The 21,744-nt window shown below is 34.6% G+C and overlaps 1 protein-coding gene across 12 annotated transcripts in view; it reads right to left on the bottom strand.

Moving 5' to 3' along the window:
* LOC145279872 (cytosolic carboxypeptidase 1-like) overlaps positions 1–21,744 on the bottom strand; it is a 657,874-nt gene that overhangs the window by 346,947 nt on the left and 289,183 nt on the right. For all 12 annotated transcript variants that reach the window (XM_080131321.1, XM_080131320.1, XM_080131325.1 and 9 more), the window contains 2 exons: positions 8,587–8,770; positions 1,426–1,550 (listed from right to left, as the gene is read on the bottom strand). In XM_080131321.1, the coding sequence (XP_079987447.1) occupies positions 1,426–1,550; positions 8,587–8,770 (309 nt within the window). The remainder of the gene's footprint in view (positions 1–1,425; positions 1,551–8,586; positions 8,771–21,744) is intronic.

The raw sequence follows: 21,744 nt of genomic DNA, 5'->3' as shown, positions 1-21,744 counted from the left end.
AGATTTTTCTGTGGATGCACTCTCTTCCATTTCGTTGTCTTTCTGCGATTGACTCTACCAGTGATTTCGCTAATCCATTTGCCTTCATCTCTTCTCATGTCTTCGATGATACTTTGCCAATGTTGCACTTGCCAATGTTGCACTTGCCAATGTTGCACTTGCCAATGTTGCAATTCGTAGTTTGATATCGATTTGCAATGTTTATTTACATGTGTAAATCTATGCAGCCTGTACATGCGCCTTTATGGAAATTTTTGGTCCCTGAAAGAAAAAGCTCATGCACGAGAAAAGGATTTGTACTCTTAGATAAATGATCTACGAAAAATATTTGAGCAGCCCAGTCAGAATTCCTCAATAGGGGTGGTGTAGGTGATTAATGTAAAGCCTGGGAGGGTGAGCCCCCTTAAATTGTACAGAATTATACGTCAACCCGACGAAAAAGGCCACCTAACTCAAATAGCTTAGTCTGTCAGACGGATTGCTGTAGACGTACCTTCGACTTGGTATGAAAAACACAACTACGGATAAGTCAAATTAAACTTCAAAAATAAAAGGTAAATATACAGAAACGTGATGTGCTTTTTTGTAACTTATGCGAAGAATTAGTGTCTTGTATAGATTTACATTTGTGTAATACTTGTTGACTCTTCTGTTAAAGCACTTTGCGGCAGTTGTCGCTGTTTTTTGTTTTGTTTTTTTAGACAGCCACTCGTAAACAGATGTTGATCGTAATAAAGAAAAGTGGAAAGAGACGAAGCGCCTAAAGCGTTGGAGTTTATATAGATGAGTTCATAGGGTCAGCTGAGGTAATTGCTACAAGCACATTGACAAATCTACGCGTGTCTATTATATTTTAATATATTTTCAAGGTTTTAAATGGCGGAGAAAACGAATAAGGTAAGTAACTCGAATACGTTCGTTTACTTTTATTGCCATTGAACCATAAGAGGCCACTGAAACATAACAGATTTATAGGGGAAACTAGTGTTAAGTAAAGTAGCATTATGTTTGTTCACATTACATTAAAATTTCTGCATGTTTTGTATGTTTGAGAGATAGGGAGCTGGAAAAGAATTCCAAAGGCATCAAATTCAAGAAAAGATATTATGGAGATAGAAAATATGCCAGCATCTAGAGTGTAAGGGTGGGAATTTGATGTTATTCTATTGTTTGGGATTATTTTCGCTGAGAGGTACAAGTGCAGTACGTTCATCGGACACATTTGTAACGCATCTTCATACTTCACGCCAAAAGTACACCACCGCCAAGAACTTACATCAAAATTTGTTGTTTCTTTTTCTAAACATATACTACTAGAAAATATGTTTGTGAGTTTGTATAATTTAGAAAATATGTTTGTGAGTTTGTGTAATTCATAGAATGCATGTTTTAGAAAGTAATTATTCGTAATAAAATCATGTTTACCTCGGCTGCCGGATGTTTTCCAGTCAAAAAGTGAATAACTCCCCTCACCATCCAACTAGCCTGCGTCTCGCCAGGATGAACACGCGCCGATACGACAATCACCTTTTTCCCATCGTCTTCGATGTCTGAAAGAAAATAAGCACACCTTGCTAGCATTGAATAGGAGAAACATATCTATTATAATATAAAACTAAAATCGTCTTGCTTGGGCGTTGAAACCGTCTATCCGGTTTTGGTTTACGATACGCATGCGTAAATAAATCCAGTTCCAGTTAACGATGCACATAAATTATCGCCCTATTAGCCTCCTCCCACCTTTTGCCAAAATATTTGAGACCTTAATTAACCATGCTCTAGTCCAGCACCTTACAGATGCTAAACTTCTGACCGACCAACAATATGGATTTAGACAAGCCCGTTCCACGGCAGACATCCTCACTGTAATCTCTGAACGCATATACCATTCACTGGACAAAGTGGGAGAGGGCAAAGCGGTAGCTCTAGATATATCTAAGGCTTTTGACAGGGTATGGCATGAGGGTCTCCTCAGGAAGAGTAGATCTTACGGTATCACTGGTAGAATACTTAACATAATTAAATCCTTCTTAGATAAGAGAAAAATCCAGGTTGTCCTCGACGGTCGTACATCTAAACAATATGATATAAATGCGGGAGTGCCCCAGGGATCTATCCTTGGACCTCTGCTGTTCCTGATATTCATAAATGACCTCCCCGACAAAATTGCCTCTGAGATGGGTATATATGCTGATGACACCACACTCTATAACAGGCACGACAGGAAAACAAATGAACATATATCTAAAGTAATGGCAGAAACACTAGAGGATGACCTCCAATCAGTAGTGGAATGGGGACAAAAATGGATGGTCACGTTCAATGCCGCCAAGACAAAACTGGTTTCATTCAATAATTACAAGAAACCTTCCCTACCACCTATAGCAATGGCCAACGACTCTTTATCTGAGAGTACGTCTCTCAAGCTCCTTGGCCTAACGTTCACAGGAAACATGAGTTGGAACAATTACATCGAGGGCATTGCCAGGGCTGCTGCGAGGAAGGTGGGCTCTCTCTCTCTACCGTGCTAGAAAACTTCTAACACCCGAAAATATCCTGTACCTCTATAAGGCCACTATTCGCCCATGTATGGAGTATTGCTGTCATATTTGGGCTGGTGCATCGGCTACTAGTCTCTCGCTCCTTGACAGGGTTCAAAAGAGAGTCGCAAATCTGATAGGCCCTAAACTGGCATCTAAGCTTCAGCCTCTGTCCCATCGTCGAAACGTTGCATCCCTCTGCCTGTTCTACAAGTATTATAATGGCGAATGCTCTGAAGAACTGCAAGCACTTGTGCCCCCACGACGTGAACACCCTCGACAGACCCGACAAGCTGCAAAATCCCACCCCACATTGTAGAGATCCCTAGATGTAAAAGATCTTTCTACTCCAGTAGTTTCTTCCCCAGAACTGCTAGACTTTGGAATTCCATTCCAGGTCACTGCTTCCCCAATTGTACAGACATGCATAAGTTCAAGTGCAACGTGAACCAACATCTCGCTGCCCTAATCCCTACATAGTACCCCAGTAGATGTTTCCCCTGATAGTAGCCCCCTACACCAAAGTGGCAATGTGCCTTGTTTGGGGTGAAAATGTAATAAAAAAATAAATAAATAAATAAAAACTGAAAATGCCTCTTGCTTTCTTTTTTACATCGGCATCTTACAAATCGTTCTTTTCCGTATTTCATTTTCCCTTATATTTTTGTATATTACTATTTTAGAATTCTAATATGAACAACATTATCTAAAGCCGAAGTATCTTTTTAGTATCCCAAATTTTTAATATGATTATTTAGATTGTATTTTCATTGCAAGTTGGAATCGTTTTCAAACTAAAAAAAAATGTTTAAAAAAACAACAGCAAAAAACTACTTGATCAATTTATATATTTAAAAAAATATTTTCTTTACCCAAGTTGTGCGGAATTCTAAATTATGTATAGAAATTTACAATTTGATAAAAAAATTGTACGTTTTTCGTGTCCCAAATTGTTTATTTACGATTATTTGCATTTGCATTTTTTATTGCAAGTTGCAATCGATTTCAAACAAAATCAAAACAAATATGTTTACGATTTAAACTATTTTAAAGTCTTTTATATATTCTGTAATTGACGTTAAAATTACTCGTACGTATATAAAATTCAGTTCAGCTTGCCCAGTCGTTGACAACGTGTTAATAAAAAGAAACTATTTAACTATCAACACATCACATCTAACTTTTTATAAATGGAACATAACAAAAGATCGTAGAATTATTAATTATTACCAAACGCGATAGCAGTTAAATTTCTACGTAATTGGTTTAGTTTTTATGATTTAAACGATTTGTAAGTAATTTTATTGCATTAGATTTCGTCGTTGGCAGTTTAAAGGCGTTAAAATTACTCGCAAATGTTTATTATTACTTTGAATTTTATGTAAACAATAGACTTTTTAACCTTTTAAAAAAGGGTAAAAGTTTTAGCCGTTGACGTATGATAAGTGATTTATGCCATACTGGCTTTCGTTAAGAGTCGCACGTTTTGTTTAGAAAGCCATTCGCATATTTTGGTGCGTTTGCGCGTACAACAATTGCGATCACTTTTAACATAAGGAATTACACTGCGTAATATTCGGAAAATAAATTATTTGCGGAAAATATAAATGCGATATTCGTTTTCAGCATATCCGAAAATCTATAAAGGTCGTCATTTTTAAGGAAAATGTTAAGGTGGAAAACAAGTCAAAATTTACCGAAGTTTTATTCAGTCTTCATTTGAACTTTTATAACAAAATTATAACCTTTATAATAAAAATGTGTTCATGCACTGTTTTTTTAATCAAACGTCAAAATGATGGCATCTTTTTACATCAAACATAAAAATAGAACTGCTATAAAAAATATTTATTCTCTTTTTTTCAAGAGATTTTGTTTAAAAATATTTATGAAGTTTTTTTTATATATTTATGAAGTGTTTTTTTATATATTTATGAAGTGTTTTTTGTTTGATTAAAAAGCAGTTCATGAACAGATTATTGAAAAAAAAAAACAGTTAATAAATATTTTTATAAAATTTCTATTTTTATGTTTGATGTGAAAAAATTATCAGCACCTGATGTTTGCTTAAAAGAAAAACAGTGCATATATATTTTTTATTATAAAGGTTATAATTCAAAGTTCAAATAAAGATATTTTACACTATATGCATTGTTACCTCAAATTTGTTTGACGTTACCTCCGCCGAATAGTTTTGTAAACAAAGTAGTGCGACTCGTAATGAAAGCCGCGGTGTGGTATTGTGGTGATTAACATGCATTAATTTCTAACTGTGCTGCGAAGGGATACCATGATACTTAGTTCGCTGCACCTTATCATAACAAAAAAATAACATAGCATTCGTCAATTGATAATTTTTCATTATGTATATGAAATCGAGTAACGATAATCACACATAAATATTTTAGGAGTACAATGAGATTAAATGTTGAAAAGACTCAGAGAAATCTATCTATATTATTAATTATTTTAATAAACTTTCACACGAATGTTTCTGTTATGTAACAAAATATATATAGTCTTGATCCGTTTATGTAATTGTTAAAAATATTTTCTTTCTGTCACGAGTATCACGTTCATACATTACATAATTCTGTATACTCGCTATTCCATACATTACAGACAAATGCTTAGCAAGCGACATTGTATTTATTTAATCTCCCACTACTACTACTACTACTATGAGAGCGAGAGAGAGAGAAAATGAACAATAACCGGAACTAAAACTATTTACAGTGGACAGGAACATAAAGAACAGCAACGTAACATCATACAAAACACAGAAGACATCGATTAGAAAAATCGCTGTTAAAAGGGGCAAAATTGAAAAAACACACCTAATCGTGGCAAGAGTTGATCAGCTGTCTTCTGAACATGCGTACATATATATTTTTAGCTTGAAGTCGCTTAATTTTTAGCCTTTTTATTCATCTGATAATAGTTCAAATTATCAGAAGATGAATTACCAGAAGTTCAAATTATATCATTTTGCTAGATTCTAAAGTTCAAGATTTTATTCATATTACTAATTATTTTTCTTTCAAAACAAAAATCTCGGTACATTTTACACATCTGTTTCGTTTACGTGGGAACAACCGATATTTGTATGTCAATACTAGAATTTCTTTCGTGGACTCACTAGAAAAACTAAAAAGTTCTAAAAGAAGAAAATGCATATGTAATATGTAAAATTCAGAAAAGACGAACACAAATCACAATGAGTCCATTTTTAATCGTGGGAAATTTTTTAATCGCTATCTACTATGGACCGCTATCTACTATGGACCGCTATCTACTATGGACCGCTATCTTCTTTTATGACGTAAAGAGCTACGAAAATCACTACTACGTTTCCTAATCGAATTTGATAAGATTAAGTTTGGTACAGGTTACATTTTTTTATTTTTATAACTTCATAAATTTCGAAATAGTAGTTATTATACAAGGTATGCAAATTGCATCTACATAACTTATATCATTTAGAAATTGACAAGTGTATTTATATAAAAAAAATAAATGATCATTAATATGACTCCTCTGAAATCCTAAAAATTTTAATGTTCCTTTGACCTTTATCATATCTAAACGCTGGGATATATATACACTAGTGTTTCATACTTCTGAGAATCATCAGTTCAGGGAGTAACGTTTACAGCCAGTTGGGAGATTCGAACCCGGCCACGAAGCCATTTCTGACTATTAGTAACGGTCAACGTAAACCGCGAGAAATACAGTTTAAATTAACATTTATATAAATGTCTACACGGTTAGAGTGATCTCATGATTATAATATCATGATCTGCGCATACAAGATGTCCATAAAGTCTGTGTACATAAAAAATGTATAACTTTATTTGCATTCTTTTACAATTTTTTTATCGCAAATGTAAATAACGTTATATTTTTATCATGCACACGGACTTTATGTACACCATATATACTAGCAAAAGTACCCGTTGTTGATTGGGTTCAAAAACAGAAAATGGACTGATTTATGAAAGTATGATAGGTTATGAAAAGGAAGGGTTGTAAAGAGATAGCTTCGAATTTGGGGGTATCAAAACCAAAGCAAAATATGATGAAAATAAAAATAAAATAGATAAACCCCATAATTTATTATACCATACCTGTTCACACTGAAACACTTATCACAATATTCTGTGGATCTATATTAAAAAACCTTGTTAAACTTTGTGACATATTTCCATTCTATGGAGGTCAGGTGCGAACGAACACCCCATAATTTTATTATACCATATTTCTTCAAACTGAAACATAATTATCAAAGTATACTTACGCAGATAGATATGAAAAGTCTTTATTAAAGTGTGTGCTTATTTCAATTCTACGGAGGCCAGGCGCGAACACAGACCCCACAATTTTATTATACCATCCCTATTTAAGTTAAAACATACTTATAAAAGTATTATTATGTACATCTATATCAAAAACAATTGTAAACGTTTCTTTTTTTTAATTTTTTATTTCCATACTTTGTGGACCAGGCGCGAACGTAGACCCCACAATTTTAATGAACCACCGTTCTGCCAGATCAAGCATATCCATTCCTGTGTTTCGATACATATTCTATCATTATATGTAATCAGTTTTTTTTTTTAAATAGTCAACCATATAGGAGCCTATTCGTGACTAGACATACACATACGCACAGATGTTCAACTTTATATATATATATATATATATATATATATATATATATAGCACGAAGCGAGAATATGCTTGTTTTAGCATTTTCTGAAACTGAATTTACTGCAACAAAATAATCTTGACACACCGGTGACCAGACACACACACACACACATACACAGGCACACACATTCAGCTTTATATTATAATATAACATAAAAATATCAATTAGTTTTAAATATCTGCGCTTGCAAACTTTGATGCTGCTTTGTACGACTCCATGAAAAAGAAGACCATCGGTTATTAAAAAAAAGTAAAAAAAAACATGTTGCGTTAGAATTCCTATCTCGCCACTGAAGTTTCGCCGATTTCAGATAAAATGAGAAGAAATCGATAGCGCAAATAATATGTATTTCACACAAATGCATATTAGTAATATATATATATATATATATATATTGTAGATAAACTTCAGTGTTTCAACTCAATAGATATTAATATAGAATCTCAGAGCATTTACAAATAGAAAATAAAAAAATTGATTCTAACGATCACATTTTCATTATTCGGTTAGCATCTTTTAAGATCATGTATTTTAATTAAAGATCAATGAAATCTTGAATTCAGTACACGTGCATAAATCGATCTTAAAGAATGCTTTCCACAGTATGTTTCGATTTTTTGTTTTCTGGTGAATCATTATCGAAAAGATTCCGGTTTTGTTAATCCAATAAGAAAAGCTAAGCAGCTGTAAATATTAACCTTTTTTGCTCGATAATAAAATTACGATCGTTGGAATCCATTCTCTCTTTTTCTCTCTCAATACAAATACATGCATATATATTAGCTATCCTTGCCCGACATTGTCCGGATAGAGAAATTTGTTGCGAACATTTACAAATATAAAAAAGAAAATATTTCTGGTCAAGGTAGAGATAGTTTAATCGAAACTTGAATTTAAATTGTAATATCTTATATGGGTGTTAAGAATAGTAAGTAGTTATCTACAAACTTTAGGATATAAAACGCAAGTGATAGGAATAAAGTGTATTATCTGTTCTGCTCTCAATCATCGTAGTAGAAGTTTTTTAGCGATTAAAGCAATTAATGTATTAGTCCCAATCTAGAGTCACTTTTTCAATCGAATAAGCTTAAAGATCATGCTGACGAATAAAGAAAATGTATTGGTGCTATAGTACTTTACAAATTGCAACATAGTCGTCTTCAAATTCAATGTCAACAACATAAGTAATCAAACTCTCTTTATTCCATTGATTCTTTTCCATCCTTTTGTAATATTCTTCATCATTCAACTGACAACCCACATGTCTTGTTAACTGATCCCCTCTGTGTTTTTGGTCCCGGCAATTGGTGACTCATTAGTTAAAAGAAAACCTACTGAAGTCGGTTATAGTGAGAAGAAAACATGAGTTTCCCGCCCTTGTTTCGCATAGAACCTCTCGCTTCAGCCATTGGTTCGTAGAAGGGTCTATCAATAAGGACTCGAGATCGTCTTTTAAATCGGTGAATGTGTATGGATAGCCGTGCGCCAAATAATAGCAACCACTTGTGTGAGGAAATTCCTACAAAAGAGAAATAAATCACATTTAACATAAAAATGAAAACTTCTTTTTAACAAATAGAATAATTAGTGGCCTATCTGAATCAACTATTTTGGCATATAATTTTTGATAAGCGACACATTGAATAGTTGTCCATTTATTGGGGGAATATAGAAGAATCAAAATGCAGTATACAGTGTTTAACTATTATGGCAAACTAGACGACACTCTCCGTTACAAATGATGGAAAATTATGTTTTACCCATATTCGCGCTCATAATATAAAATCATAGAATTGTATAAGTTTTCATGTATAAATTATCATTTCTGATGACCTAAAGAAAAAAAAACAACTCTTGGTTTTTTATTTGGAATGAAGAATTCAGACGATGGGGATCGACTTGCAATTTGTTTCCTTGCTTCTCATCAGCACTTGAAATTGTTTCGTCTAGCGACAAGTAAAATGCACGTGTTTTACTTGCTAACCTTTTTTGACGAAAGAGATATATGTATATTTATATACAAATACACATTAGTACTTGGTATAGAGTGAAGGATGTGAAATATTCAACGTTTGTTTCTTGAATATTTTACCTATACATTTTAGTAACAAAAATAATGCTGAAATATACTTTACTTTTGGGAATGAGTTACGCGTGAAAACATTAGTTTTAATTATTTTAATTTATAATTTAATAAACAACTCACCAAATTCTCTCTCTCCTTTCTCTCTCTCTCTCTCTCTCTCTCTCTCTCTCTCTTTCTCTCTCATCCTATTCAGTTTATGTTGATTTGGTCACTCTCTAATTTTTCTTGATATTTCGGAAAGAGTAACTATTTTTTCCATATCGCCATGTATTTTATATACTTAAGGGATATTCTCAAATGCGAAAATGAAGCCACTATAACCAACGGACCGTAACCAACTACAAGTAAATTTAAATAGAAATAAGACAAAAATACAGGAAGAACATGAAACTAACCCAAATCCATTAAACTGACCCCCTCTCCTACCCAATATAGATTAATACCCACATGCATGAGGTGGCACCAATCACAACAGATACGAAACAAAACGGCCGTGAAGTTTCAAGAAGAACAGAAAGACCGTGGAGGAAGAAAACTAAAGTTATTTCCACTGTAAAGATATATAAAGTATTACCGGAAATAAATCAAAGGTAAAGGGATATTGCTGTAACGCAAATTGATTTGTAACTATTATAAAAAAACAGCAAGTGATGTAAGTGTGAGACTTGTTGTCACATGTCACCAGAGATTACAACTAGTTAGTGTCAGCAATGCATATATATATATATACTTAGAATCAATCCTTTATTAATTATTATATATTACGAGGAATAATTTGCAGGTAGACTAATTCACACAAAAAAATTACAAAAGATAAAAAAATAATAATAATATCGTTCATTAAATTCCGTCTGTGTTTGTTTACAATATCACGTCTGATATTTGGGTTTAACGATGAATGCCCTGGAAAAGTCACTTCTGATTAATGTTTAACTTTTAAATATGCAAACGAAGAAATGATTTGCGACGATTTTAAATGGTACCTCTTTTTCATCGTAAATTGAACTCGTTAATAAAAAACTTAAAAGAATGATGTACACCCGGGTTTGAACAGGGCATCATTTGATTTGTAGTCGAATGCTCTACTACTGAGCTATATCTCAAGATGACAATAAATCTGCTTTTTAAGAAATGATTTGCTGAGATGTTATTTTCTCTGGCCGATGTAGCGTAAAATATTCCCCCTTGTAAAAAATCTTTTTTTTTATCTATAAGAGAGAAAGACTATTTCAAAGATCGGATTTTTTTTGCGATTTTCAATACTTATCGGAAGAATTTCTGTAGAAAACATATCTAAGAACACTGCCAGACATATAAATTACCTTTGTGTGAAATTTGCAAGATAGGTTCAGCCATTTTGGAGCCTATGAAGAAGGAACTCACACACATACGCACGCACACACACACACACAAAATTACTTATATATATATATATATATATATATATATAAATGTGTGTGTGCGCGCGTATTTATAAAGATCTATTAACTAGGGTTATGTTTTCTGTTTTCTGCTTTCCTGTTTGAATTAAATTAGATGGAAAACATAACAGGAGCCACCTTTTATGTTATCTATAAGCATAAGATAGAAAGTAAACTTATTCTTAATGTAAAATATGCTACAGCTTATGGATTTTTGACTAAAATCGAAGTAGTAGTGATTGGGACTCAACGATTCACGGCTACGTTTAGTATCACTGACAATTTTTCTGTAAAAATCCAATGAATTCTTCTGTAAATTTCTCCGCAATTCATAAGAGTTAGTTTTGAAAACTGATACATGAAATAGCCTTGGGTGGGGAGAAGGTGTTTGAAGTCAACGTACGTAGACTTAATGACCAATATTCATATGACGTGAAAACTACTCAGAAATATATTGACTTTTTTGTAACCGCATCATCGATCCCAAGAGTGTTTTCGGCATATTAGTTTTTGAAAACCGACTCCATAAATAGAATTTTATAAGAATAAGTGGAAGGGAATAAACATCAGCGAGGTCTACATCTTGGCGAAATCATATTCGTCTCCGGAAAATGTTTTAGGAATATTAGTTCTGGAAACCCGATACGTTAAATAGGTTTTTAGTGGGATATTAAAGTCAATAGAATGTCTAAAGAGAAGTGCTGTACGGGAATTACATTTTTTTTTTAGATTTCAATTTCGTACGCTCGTCAAGTCAAATATTTTTGTGAAAGAAAATGTAATAAAAATAGACACTTTACGTGTAGATCTATTGCAGAGTGTAAACAGGCAACACAAATAATAAGAGGAAACTAATAAATGAATTGAACGCTTCTAGTGTAAATAGTTTTTGTATATATTGACTTGCATTTATTAGTAGTGTTCAAGAGAAAAATCTCTCTCTCTCTCCCTCTCACACACACACACACACACACACACACACACACATACATACATATAATGCAACTTCCTATGGCTGAATACTTTACTGTACAAGGAATTCCTAGTTTTTTTTTAGAGTGCTGCAAATAATAAAAACAGGTATGATAATCAGTTTCTTCCTACGTGCATTTAGAATTTGTGGCCCAGAATATCTTGACGAAGACCTCAAATACATCACAAAAACTAAGAAAACATATTTTATATGCCATACATACAAATATTTTCACATCACAAAAACTAAGAAAACATATTTTATATGCCATACATACAAATATTTTCCACAAACAATGCGTAAAAAATCATATGCAGCAGACATTTCTTTCATACACAAACATTTTCTTTTACCCCAATAATACAATAATAAAAATCGCATCATAAACTATAAAAACATTAAAACTACAAAAGATTTCAAAACAAACTCATATTTAATGCAGATATATATACTGTCCTATGCCAGAACATATATATATATATATATATATACATATATTTCTATTAAGTTTTATCTTAATACTAAAGTTTAAACACACACGCACACACACATATATATATATATATATATATATATATAATGAAATAAGAATTACAATTAAGTTTACAAAGATAATCCAAAATAGCAAACTTAAAATATATGACAAATATTACAGACTGAAGTAATTAAGTAATCCTAACCAGATGTAAAAGCTCAATAAAACCAAATAGGAAATAAAGTTTCTAATAAGAACAAAGAATTAATAAAACATGTTAGAAACACTTTAAGTTAACGTATTTAATTTTCAAAAATTATTTCACGGAATTCTGCCTTTTGGATGAAATCGAAATATGTTCCAGTAAGCGATTACTGTGGATTTTTACTTCTGAAACTTATGAACTTTAACTTTTCTTGGATTTTACCGTTATTGGGTATTTTACTTTTCACCCGACCATTCACGTGAAATCATTTTTCTTTTTTTTTTCCCCCATTCCCTCTGCTTCACTATTTTTTTAAACTTTTACTTTTTGCCAAGTAATCTCTATGGCTTACTTGTTTTATTAAATACTTTGGACGCAAAATCCGATTCCGCATTTTGCTGATAAGAAGGAAAGTATTTCTTTCGAAACTCCGCAGATTAAGGACAATCCACTTAATTTGTGTTTCCTTTTTGAAAATTAAATATGTTTTTAACTCTTCTTAAAGTGTTTTTAACATGTTTGTTTACTGTTTTGGGGGGAAAGAATTCCAATAAAGTGCTCGATTACAAAGAAAAACTTTTTCGATATAAGAGCTTAATATTTATTTATTTATTTATTTAATCGTACAGAAGTTCAGAAAAACATTGGTACCGTCGTTTCAAGCCCAACACAAAGGGGACCAGTTAATGGTAAAACGTAAATGATGTTAGGTTCTCGAGGAAACAACATGGCTAACGAGAGCCTAACATAATTTAATATTAACCACTAACTGATCCCCTTTATGTTGGGCTTGAAACCGACGGTACCAATGTTTTTCTGAACTTCTGTACAATTATATATATATATATATATATATATATATATTAAATACAAAAAGTAACATCGTTTTTCATGCTTCAAAAAACCCTCATAACCTTTAAATCACTATCATAAAAGCATATATGTTAAATATATATATATATATATATATATATATATATATATATATGCATACATACTGGCACTAGTGTTTCATACTTTCGCAATTATTAGTGTAGGATTACTGTTGGTCAGAAGTTTCCAACCCAGTCACAAAGACAACCTTTGCCTCCGTTGCCTTGTACGTTACCTCTAGATCATCGCCAATTTTACTAGAATTAAGAGAACTTAAACACCCATAAATGCCAAATGCGAAAATAACATAGTAATCAGTCAGAGAACATTCTAACGAACGGAAGTCAGAATGTTGCATGTTGTAAATTGACCACCTTTTCTAAATTCCTCAGACAGTGTTCAACTTTAATTATCTTAACAGGCTTATAATTATAAATATTAACACTTATTTTATACCTACAAACACTAGTGCTTCATACTTTCGCAATTATCTGTGTAGGAATATATTTATATATGTGTGTGTGTGTGTGTGTGTGTGTGTGTGTGTGTGTGTGTGTGTGTGTGTAATGATTGTCACTTCTTTAGAATAATATAAAACTTTTTCTACTATTTTTAATTAAATTTGAAATGTTAAATTTTCCCCAAAAGTTAACAATTGGCTTTTTTTTTTTTGTTTTGCACAAAAAAAACGTATATAAATAGTTAAAAAAAAAAAAGGTTTTTGAAAGAATTAATTTGTTTATTTCTTGTGTAACTAAGATTTAGGGTGATTTTCTATGAGAATATGCAAAAATATTATGATATAAGTACCTGGATTTCAAATAATTCCACTTATTCATATAGGCAACCAGTTACTTCGAGTCGATTTGATTACTCTGTTTACAAACATTACATTTGTTCTTGATAAAAAGAAAACTACGGAAGACCAAAAAGCCAAAAAAAAGACAACTTATTTTTCAGTGACGAAAATTTCAATGTATTATTAACGCTGAGGCTGGCCAGTACCAGATGGGTGACCATTTGTATGAGTTTGGTTTTTAATGTGTATGTGTGTGGGGATCAGGCTCTCCAAAATGGGGAGGGGGGCAATTTAAAGCAGAATAAAAAAATATTTCAGCGCGTTTGGTCCACTGTAGTCGAAAGGCGGCAAACGTTTCCAAACTGGATCGAAAAAATGATATTTTTAACACAAAGGGCACAATATTTATCGAATTTTTTTTGTATCGATTCTTCAAAGCATGCCCTGTTTAATAATGGTCATGTATTATTCGGCTCGCTAAAAAGAAATTGTTTATTTATTTATCAAAGATTTTAAAATGGCTTTTTTCGTATAAATATTAAAAAAAAGTTTTTGTTTTGCTTAACTTAAATTAATTATTTTACTTAACATATTCACCGAATTTCACACTTCAAAACTCAAAAGCGGGATAATTAAACACAATCGAAATTCTAATATTCAGACATCAAAATAAGGTATGCAAACAAGTTTTTTTTTTAATCTATAATCCCGTCCCTTACAACAACACAATATATTTTGTTCAGTTTCAGATGATTATTTTAAGCATATTTGTACCCCCTCAAAACAAGGGGGGTTGTAAGCAAAAAAATGTATATATAAATATTGTTTATGAAAAATAAGTACACTGTTATAAAGTTCATTCTTCTCTTAATAATCGCTGAAAATTTCGTATTGATTGGATAATTACCTGGTTTTTAGTAGATTTTTAAAAAGACGGTCCGTCAAAAAGTACTTGCCTGCCCCTCCCCCCAGTTTTGGCGGTGCCTAGTTTTAATGTTTGCTTGTATGCACGCAGATAGTTCGACAGTCCCTTCTCCAGTAGTGGCGTAAAAAAGAGTACGTTTAAAAAACGCCAACTATTATATTGCTACTACAAGGAAAATATATAAAGAGATAGACAGCCTCTTTATTGCGAGAAAGGCGGATTGCAGATCTACATGTACTCCACCTGCTGTTGTTGTTATTGAGGGATTGCATCTGAATGCAGCGTCGATTTTGTCTACTTTTGATCGCGGTTCTTCTCGTAGATTTGGAACACTTCATATTCCTGAAGGATTTGACATTAAGGTTAACAGGGACCAGTCATTGTTTTAAGTCGTCGAGAAAAATCGTCATGTCTTGATACCGAGTGGCAGTTTCACATGCCAACGTTAACATCACTGTATTGCAATAAATGATCGAATGTCCTAACATACCGTAGATTGTTCGCAAACGAATTAGCAAACACAACCAGAGGTCGCCGGGTTTTGATGCAGACGGATTTGAATTTCATCAGAGCTCTTTAACCGGTCTGCGACCCTAATCTCACTGAGTATTGCTGCTGCTGCTGCCACTACTACTACTACTACTACTACTACTACTTTTGGCTGAGATCAAAGTGTAGTATCTGTCCAACATTGAGACCATTGCCATTGTGGCAATTGGTTCGTGGTCCATGTAGGGGCAACCCTATATGCCAATCCCCCTCCCCCTCTCCCTTCATTACACATAAAAACCGACCTTGTGTTATATTTTGTTTACGTGAAGAAGAAAATAAATACATACTACTAGTAGTATTATTACAAAACCTACGACTGCGAAGCGACATTGCAGACTACTAATGACACGTACGTAGGCCATTTGTTTATTTGGCGAAGAGTTTGTTCTCCATACGGCACCCGTACTCATCAGTACCGCTCAACATACCCGGAATCAACCAAATTTTTGGACCTTTCAACACTTGCGAATTCCCACGGCTAAATAAGATTTCATAATAAGTATACTCTGAACCAGCATAGTTCTCAGGGTTCTCATTAGTTCGCGAACATCGTGAAAAGGCGCGCACTTATTCACCTATGTGCCTGCAAGAAAAAGTCAAAAATATTCTCATGACTGGAAGGGAGCCATTTTAATACAGCACAATCTGTGAAAGAAACAACCTTGTCTTCGACTCTTCCCCTCGATTATTCGATCCGCTCAGAAACAACAAATAAGACTTTCTAGATGATTAAATAAGAAAAAGAAATTTGAAAGAAAGACAAATTGATTAAAAGGAAACGAAAACAAGCTTCGTTCTTAATGTAAAAGTGATGTCAAAACGAGCGTAGAAATCAACGATGAAGAAAAGGTTACTAGACCTAACGGCTACTTTCGATTGTTTTTTTTTCATAGTCGCCATCTTGTAAGTTTGTAACATCTTTCTAATTCTTCTGTGTTGTTTACAATAAGAAGTACCCCTCATATAATGGAGAGTTGGTGTCAGTGTGTGAACAACGTTTTAAACCTATATTATCACAAAACATTTTACGAGTCTTGGTCACTGATGGGTTTCAAATCGACGGAATTGCACAAAATTTGTCATAAAGCATCTTTGAGATATCGGATATGTCATAGAAAATATTGACACTACTACTGATACCATTAATACTAATAAATAATAAACACAATGACTACTACTGATACTACTAATGCTAATAAACAGAATAACTACCAAACAATTCTACAAAATCTAGCATGTGTAAACATTGGGCGGTCGAGTGTATAATATAATATATTACAATCACAAAAAAGGGTGTACACAAGTTCCAGATAGTAACATATACTTGGTGAAAGGCTAAGGTGGATGTAATATTGAGAAGAAATAGAACACTATCCAGACCTCCACTGTAAGGATGGGTTGAATATTGGGACCTAGTGGAAACTTATTTTTACTCAAATTCCATGAATGAGCAACAGTCGTTTTCAGTGAAAATCAGTGGCAAACGGCTACTGCAATAACGCAATTTTATTTGCATCGGTTACCCAAAAAGACAGACGATGTGAAAAGCCAAGGGTGGCTTTTTGTCACTTGAGCTCGATTGTTATAATAATAATAATAATAATAATAATAATAATAATAATAATAATAATAATATCGAAACAACAAGAGAAAATGTAAGAAAGGAAAAATTGGAAGAGAACAGTTTCATGGACGATATTAAGCGTGGCCAAACAAAACATGTCTGTATGTCCACAGAAAAGCCATTTGATTAGAGAAACGGAATTTTTACCGACAGCCGTATAAAACAAGGTGATCACTATGTAGTCTAACCTTTCCTCACCGGGAGAGAAGCGTTAGCGACATGTTAGTACCAAAGCTATATTGTTTGAAAGTCAGATTTCTGACATGGCCACCAACGGCGGACAAGTTAGGTATTAGAGCTGCAACCCATGTAACAGGATTCTGGTGAAAATGGAGTAAGCACCAGGAATCGTCCTCCTCTAGTTTTCTTCGTCACTACTTGTGACATTTGATGACGTGTAAGATGCGGAACAACCAATCAATCAACTCCAAAAATAATGGGATTCAAAAATTCAGAAAACTTGCTTATTTACATAGGGGCAGGTTTCCTTAGCGTTTAATATATATATATATATATATATATTATAAATATTATATATATATATATATATATTATAAATATTGTAACCTCTTATGAACACTTCTGTATTTCACTTGTTACGTCTTTCAGGGTCTGTATTTTGAGAATTATGTTGTTATCTATAAGTCTCACATGCCTGTTTAAATGTATGTATGTATGTATTATGTATTGTCAGGTCATGTCATATACTACTGGTACCATGTAACCCAGTACTACCTGCCTCATGGTCGGGTCACCGGCGACTAAACTGGTTCCCCCACTAGACTTGTTTGGTCAGGAGAGTGGCTAGTCTCCCTGAAGGATTAAAAACAAGACCTTCCAAAAGGCGAATGAACCCTTTTTGGGGGTCAACGGCCAACTAGCACCGTGTATATTTGTGTGTATGTATGTGTGTGTTGGGGTGGAGAGGGCTCCCGTACGCCGCGGTGAAGGCAACCTTTCTAGGAAAAGCAAATCTCTGATTTAAAAAAAATATAAAGCGGGAGATCAGTACCCGCATTAAGCTTGTCTGCAGTTTAACTTGTTGCTGGCTATCTTGCTCTTTCTAGTTGCTGGATCTCAACATTTTGAACCGAGAGAGAGACTTAGCTGTCGTACAAAGCTAAGACTCTGTAACATCATCTGTGTCTAGATATTCCCTCAGGCGTTTGTCTATAAAAATGGTCCTGTGGCGATGGAAAAGTTGCGACGCATGGAGGCTTGAAATACTGGAAGCATGTAATAATTGATTTCAATGACCGTCTTCAGTATCATGCCTGCTTGAGCGTGTGAATTCACCAGTAGGATTAAAAATAAGTCATTTTTGGGCTCATGGATATTAAGTGTCTGAGGGAGTGGCACTCGTCTGACAAGACATTGTAATCATCATCATTATGTATGTATGTATGTATGCCTAAAATATGTATTTTGAGAATTGTTTTATTCTTTCTAAATTCATTTAAGGCAACGAGTCGATTTGTCTTGGTATGTTTTCTGTTTTCCTTTACTATTTGAAGTGATTTCGCCCAATCACAAAAAGAGTCACATGTTTTGCCATCTCTTGGTCACTATTTTGTCCCTTAAACTCACAAGTTAATGCATTAATTATTTTTTAATAAACGATATGTTTTGTGTGAAATGCTTCTTGCTGCTTCCCTTATTCTGGTCATTTGTATTAGTATTAGTGATTACTTTTATGCTGAATCTAAATATCGCGAAGACGACCTTGCGTAATACATTTAGTAAGTTTAACAAAAATATGCAACCGACCTGCATTTTAAAATTACCCAACGAAAAAGTGTGTCGAATATGTCCAGTAGATGTCGAAAGCCCACTAAATTAGCTGTCACTGAATGATTACCACCAACCCGGACAAACAACTACCTGGAACAGCCACGATTGCCACTGGAACCCTTTATTTTCTTTAGCAACAAGTGTTAGATTATAGGGGTCACTGCGCTAGTATAAATTTTGACACACGTGAACCAAGACAGGTTGTGGTGACAATAATTTGTGAAGCAAACTAGTTGTCGAGGCAATCAAGTTTAATCTAACCTATCAACTTGACGGATTAGGTAAAAATTAAATGTCAACCTTAAAGCGATATCAATTCTCTTTTTTCTTCTTTTTTTTGGATTTTCACCTCAAATAAGGCATAGTACCTCTTTAATGTAGGGGGGCTACTACCTGGAACATAATTGCAAAGACACTATGTAGAGAATTTAGCAGCAACATGACTATTTACATTACACTTGAGGAACATGTTAGGGAATTCCAAAGTCTAGCAGTTCTGGGGAAGAAACTATTATAGTAGAAGGCTTTCTGGTATTTGGGGATCTCTGCTGTGTAGGGTGGAATTTTCCTGCTTGTTGGATTTGTCGGGGGTATTTACGTCGAGGTGGTACCAGAAATTGTAGGTCGTCGGAGCATCTACCATTAACATACGGAATGGAGTAGCCAGACAAACTGTCAAGCCGATACCTTCAAACCGTCAGACAAAAATCAACCCAATCCAATTATATTGGCATATATGGCACTCAAGCAAGATGCCCAGTCATAAGGAATAGGAATGTGACTGGGAGTGGGGAACCGCGTTCATTGCCCTAGTCAAGAAACAAGATCAACCATTGGGTGCTTCTGTAGAGTCTCTGTGATCGCACCTCTGCGTCTGGCCAATAAGCAAAGAAGGACTATGAAAGCCGGGCGATAGGCAGAGCCTATATGCTCCTTATACAGTTTAGGTTTGCAAACTGGTAATTTGTTCGAGTCACCGGGTCTTGGAAGGTCGTCGACCAGGACTGAAGAGGCATCCCTCCCCTTTATTTTATGGCAAGATGTATGAGGTCAGTAACACAGGTTTAGCTTCATAGCTTTCCTTCTCCTTGGCGAATGACCTGAGTAGATCTCCGAATCCATCAGCATCGAGAGGGTAAACACCTCCGCCTCGGTTCTAAACCAGGTATTTATACGACCCCGTATGGGAAGTTATGATTAATTGAGTTAGTACTGAAGGCCATATATCTACTGAAAAGTTACACTTCTAGAAATAATTGAATTTTCTTGGTACTGGAAAAGTGAGCTGGTAGCGCCACATATAGCTTCTCTATATCTCATTCCCTATCTCAGATGGTTACATTTCCGACACGTTTCCCAGACCAGCACGATCAACATGCCTCACTTCTAGATCTCTTTCTGACAACAGTTCCCAATGACTGTACAACAAATGCCCATAGCCCACTCGGGAATGCTGATCACGCTGTGATAATGGTAGAAATCAGCCTAAATTCTCGCCCTAAAACTGAAGACCCACTACTCAAAACAACGAGGTATTACAAAAAGGCTGATTGGGAAGCCATCAGGGAGCTCATCAGAGATGCCCCATGGCAAAATATCTTTACTCTTCCAGCGGAACAGTGTGCAAATGAGACAACTGAATGGTTCAAAACTGCTATTGAAGCACATGTTCCCGCACGGAAATACTATAGCAAGCCCCACTCCCCCCAATGGTTTACTTCTGCTTGTGCAGCTGCCATTTGTCAAAGGCAGCATGCGTTCCGCAGATTCAACCGACATAAGTCCAGCTCAAATAAACAGAAGTTTATAGAAGCCAGAAATAATTGTAAGAGAGTGATAGACACAGCTAAGTCAGATTACTCTGAAACCACCAGAAAGCGCATCGAAGCACAGAAATTAGGAACCCGGGATTTTTGGAAAATCTACAACAGCGTAGTTAATAATGGACAGTCAATTATTCCCCCACTAACAAACAATCATGAGGTTGCTTGCACGGCAACTGACAAGGCTAATCTGCTTGCCAGTCGGTTTGCCTCAAACTCCACACTGAACTCGGTACACCACTCACTCCCTGATTTTCCTCTGCGAACAGACGCCACACTTGACGACTTGAAAATCACCCCTTCTCAGGTACATGCTATTATAAAAAACCTAGACACCTCTAAAGCATGTGGACCAGATCTCATCCCGGCTGTGCTATTAAAAAAATGCTCTGCCGAGGTTGCTCCAGTTCTGTCCAAACTTTACAATAAATGCCTTAACGAATCTTGTTTTCCCGACTGCTGGAAAACCGCCTCTGTGGTACCAGTCTTCAAGAATTCTGGTGAAAGAACTGACCCACTAAATTATCGCCCCATTAGCCTCCTCCCGCTTTTCGCCAAAATATTTGAGTCCTTAGTTAATAAAGCCCTAGTCCAGCACCTAACAGCTGCTAAACTCTTGACTGACAAACAATATGGATTCAGGCAAGCCCGTTCAACAGCAGATATCTTAACTGTAGTTTCTGAACGTATATACCGTTCATTGGATAAAACAGGGGAGGGTAGAGCGGTGGCCCTTGATATATCTAAGGCTTTTGACAGGGTATGGCACGATGGTCTTCTAAGGAAAATTAGATCATATGGAATCACTGGAAGAATTCATAACGTAATTAAATCCTTCTTAAGTAATAGAAAAATCAAAGTTGTCCTCGACGGACGTACATCCAAACAATATGACATAAATGCGGGAGTGCCTCAGGGGTCTATCCTTGGACCTCTATTGTTCCTG

The sequence above is a fragment of the Euprymna scolopes genome, chromosome 7 (assembly GCF_053919585.1).
Source record: "Euprymna scolopes isolate OS-2025 chromosome 7, ASM5391958v1, whole genome shotgun sequence".
Classification (NCBI taxonomy): Eukaryota; Metazoa; Mollusca; class Cephalopoda; order Sepiida; family Sepiolidae; genus Euprymna; species Euprymna scolopes.
This window is presented reverse-complemented; position numbering and strand designations above follow the sequence as displayed.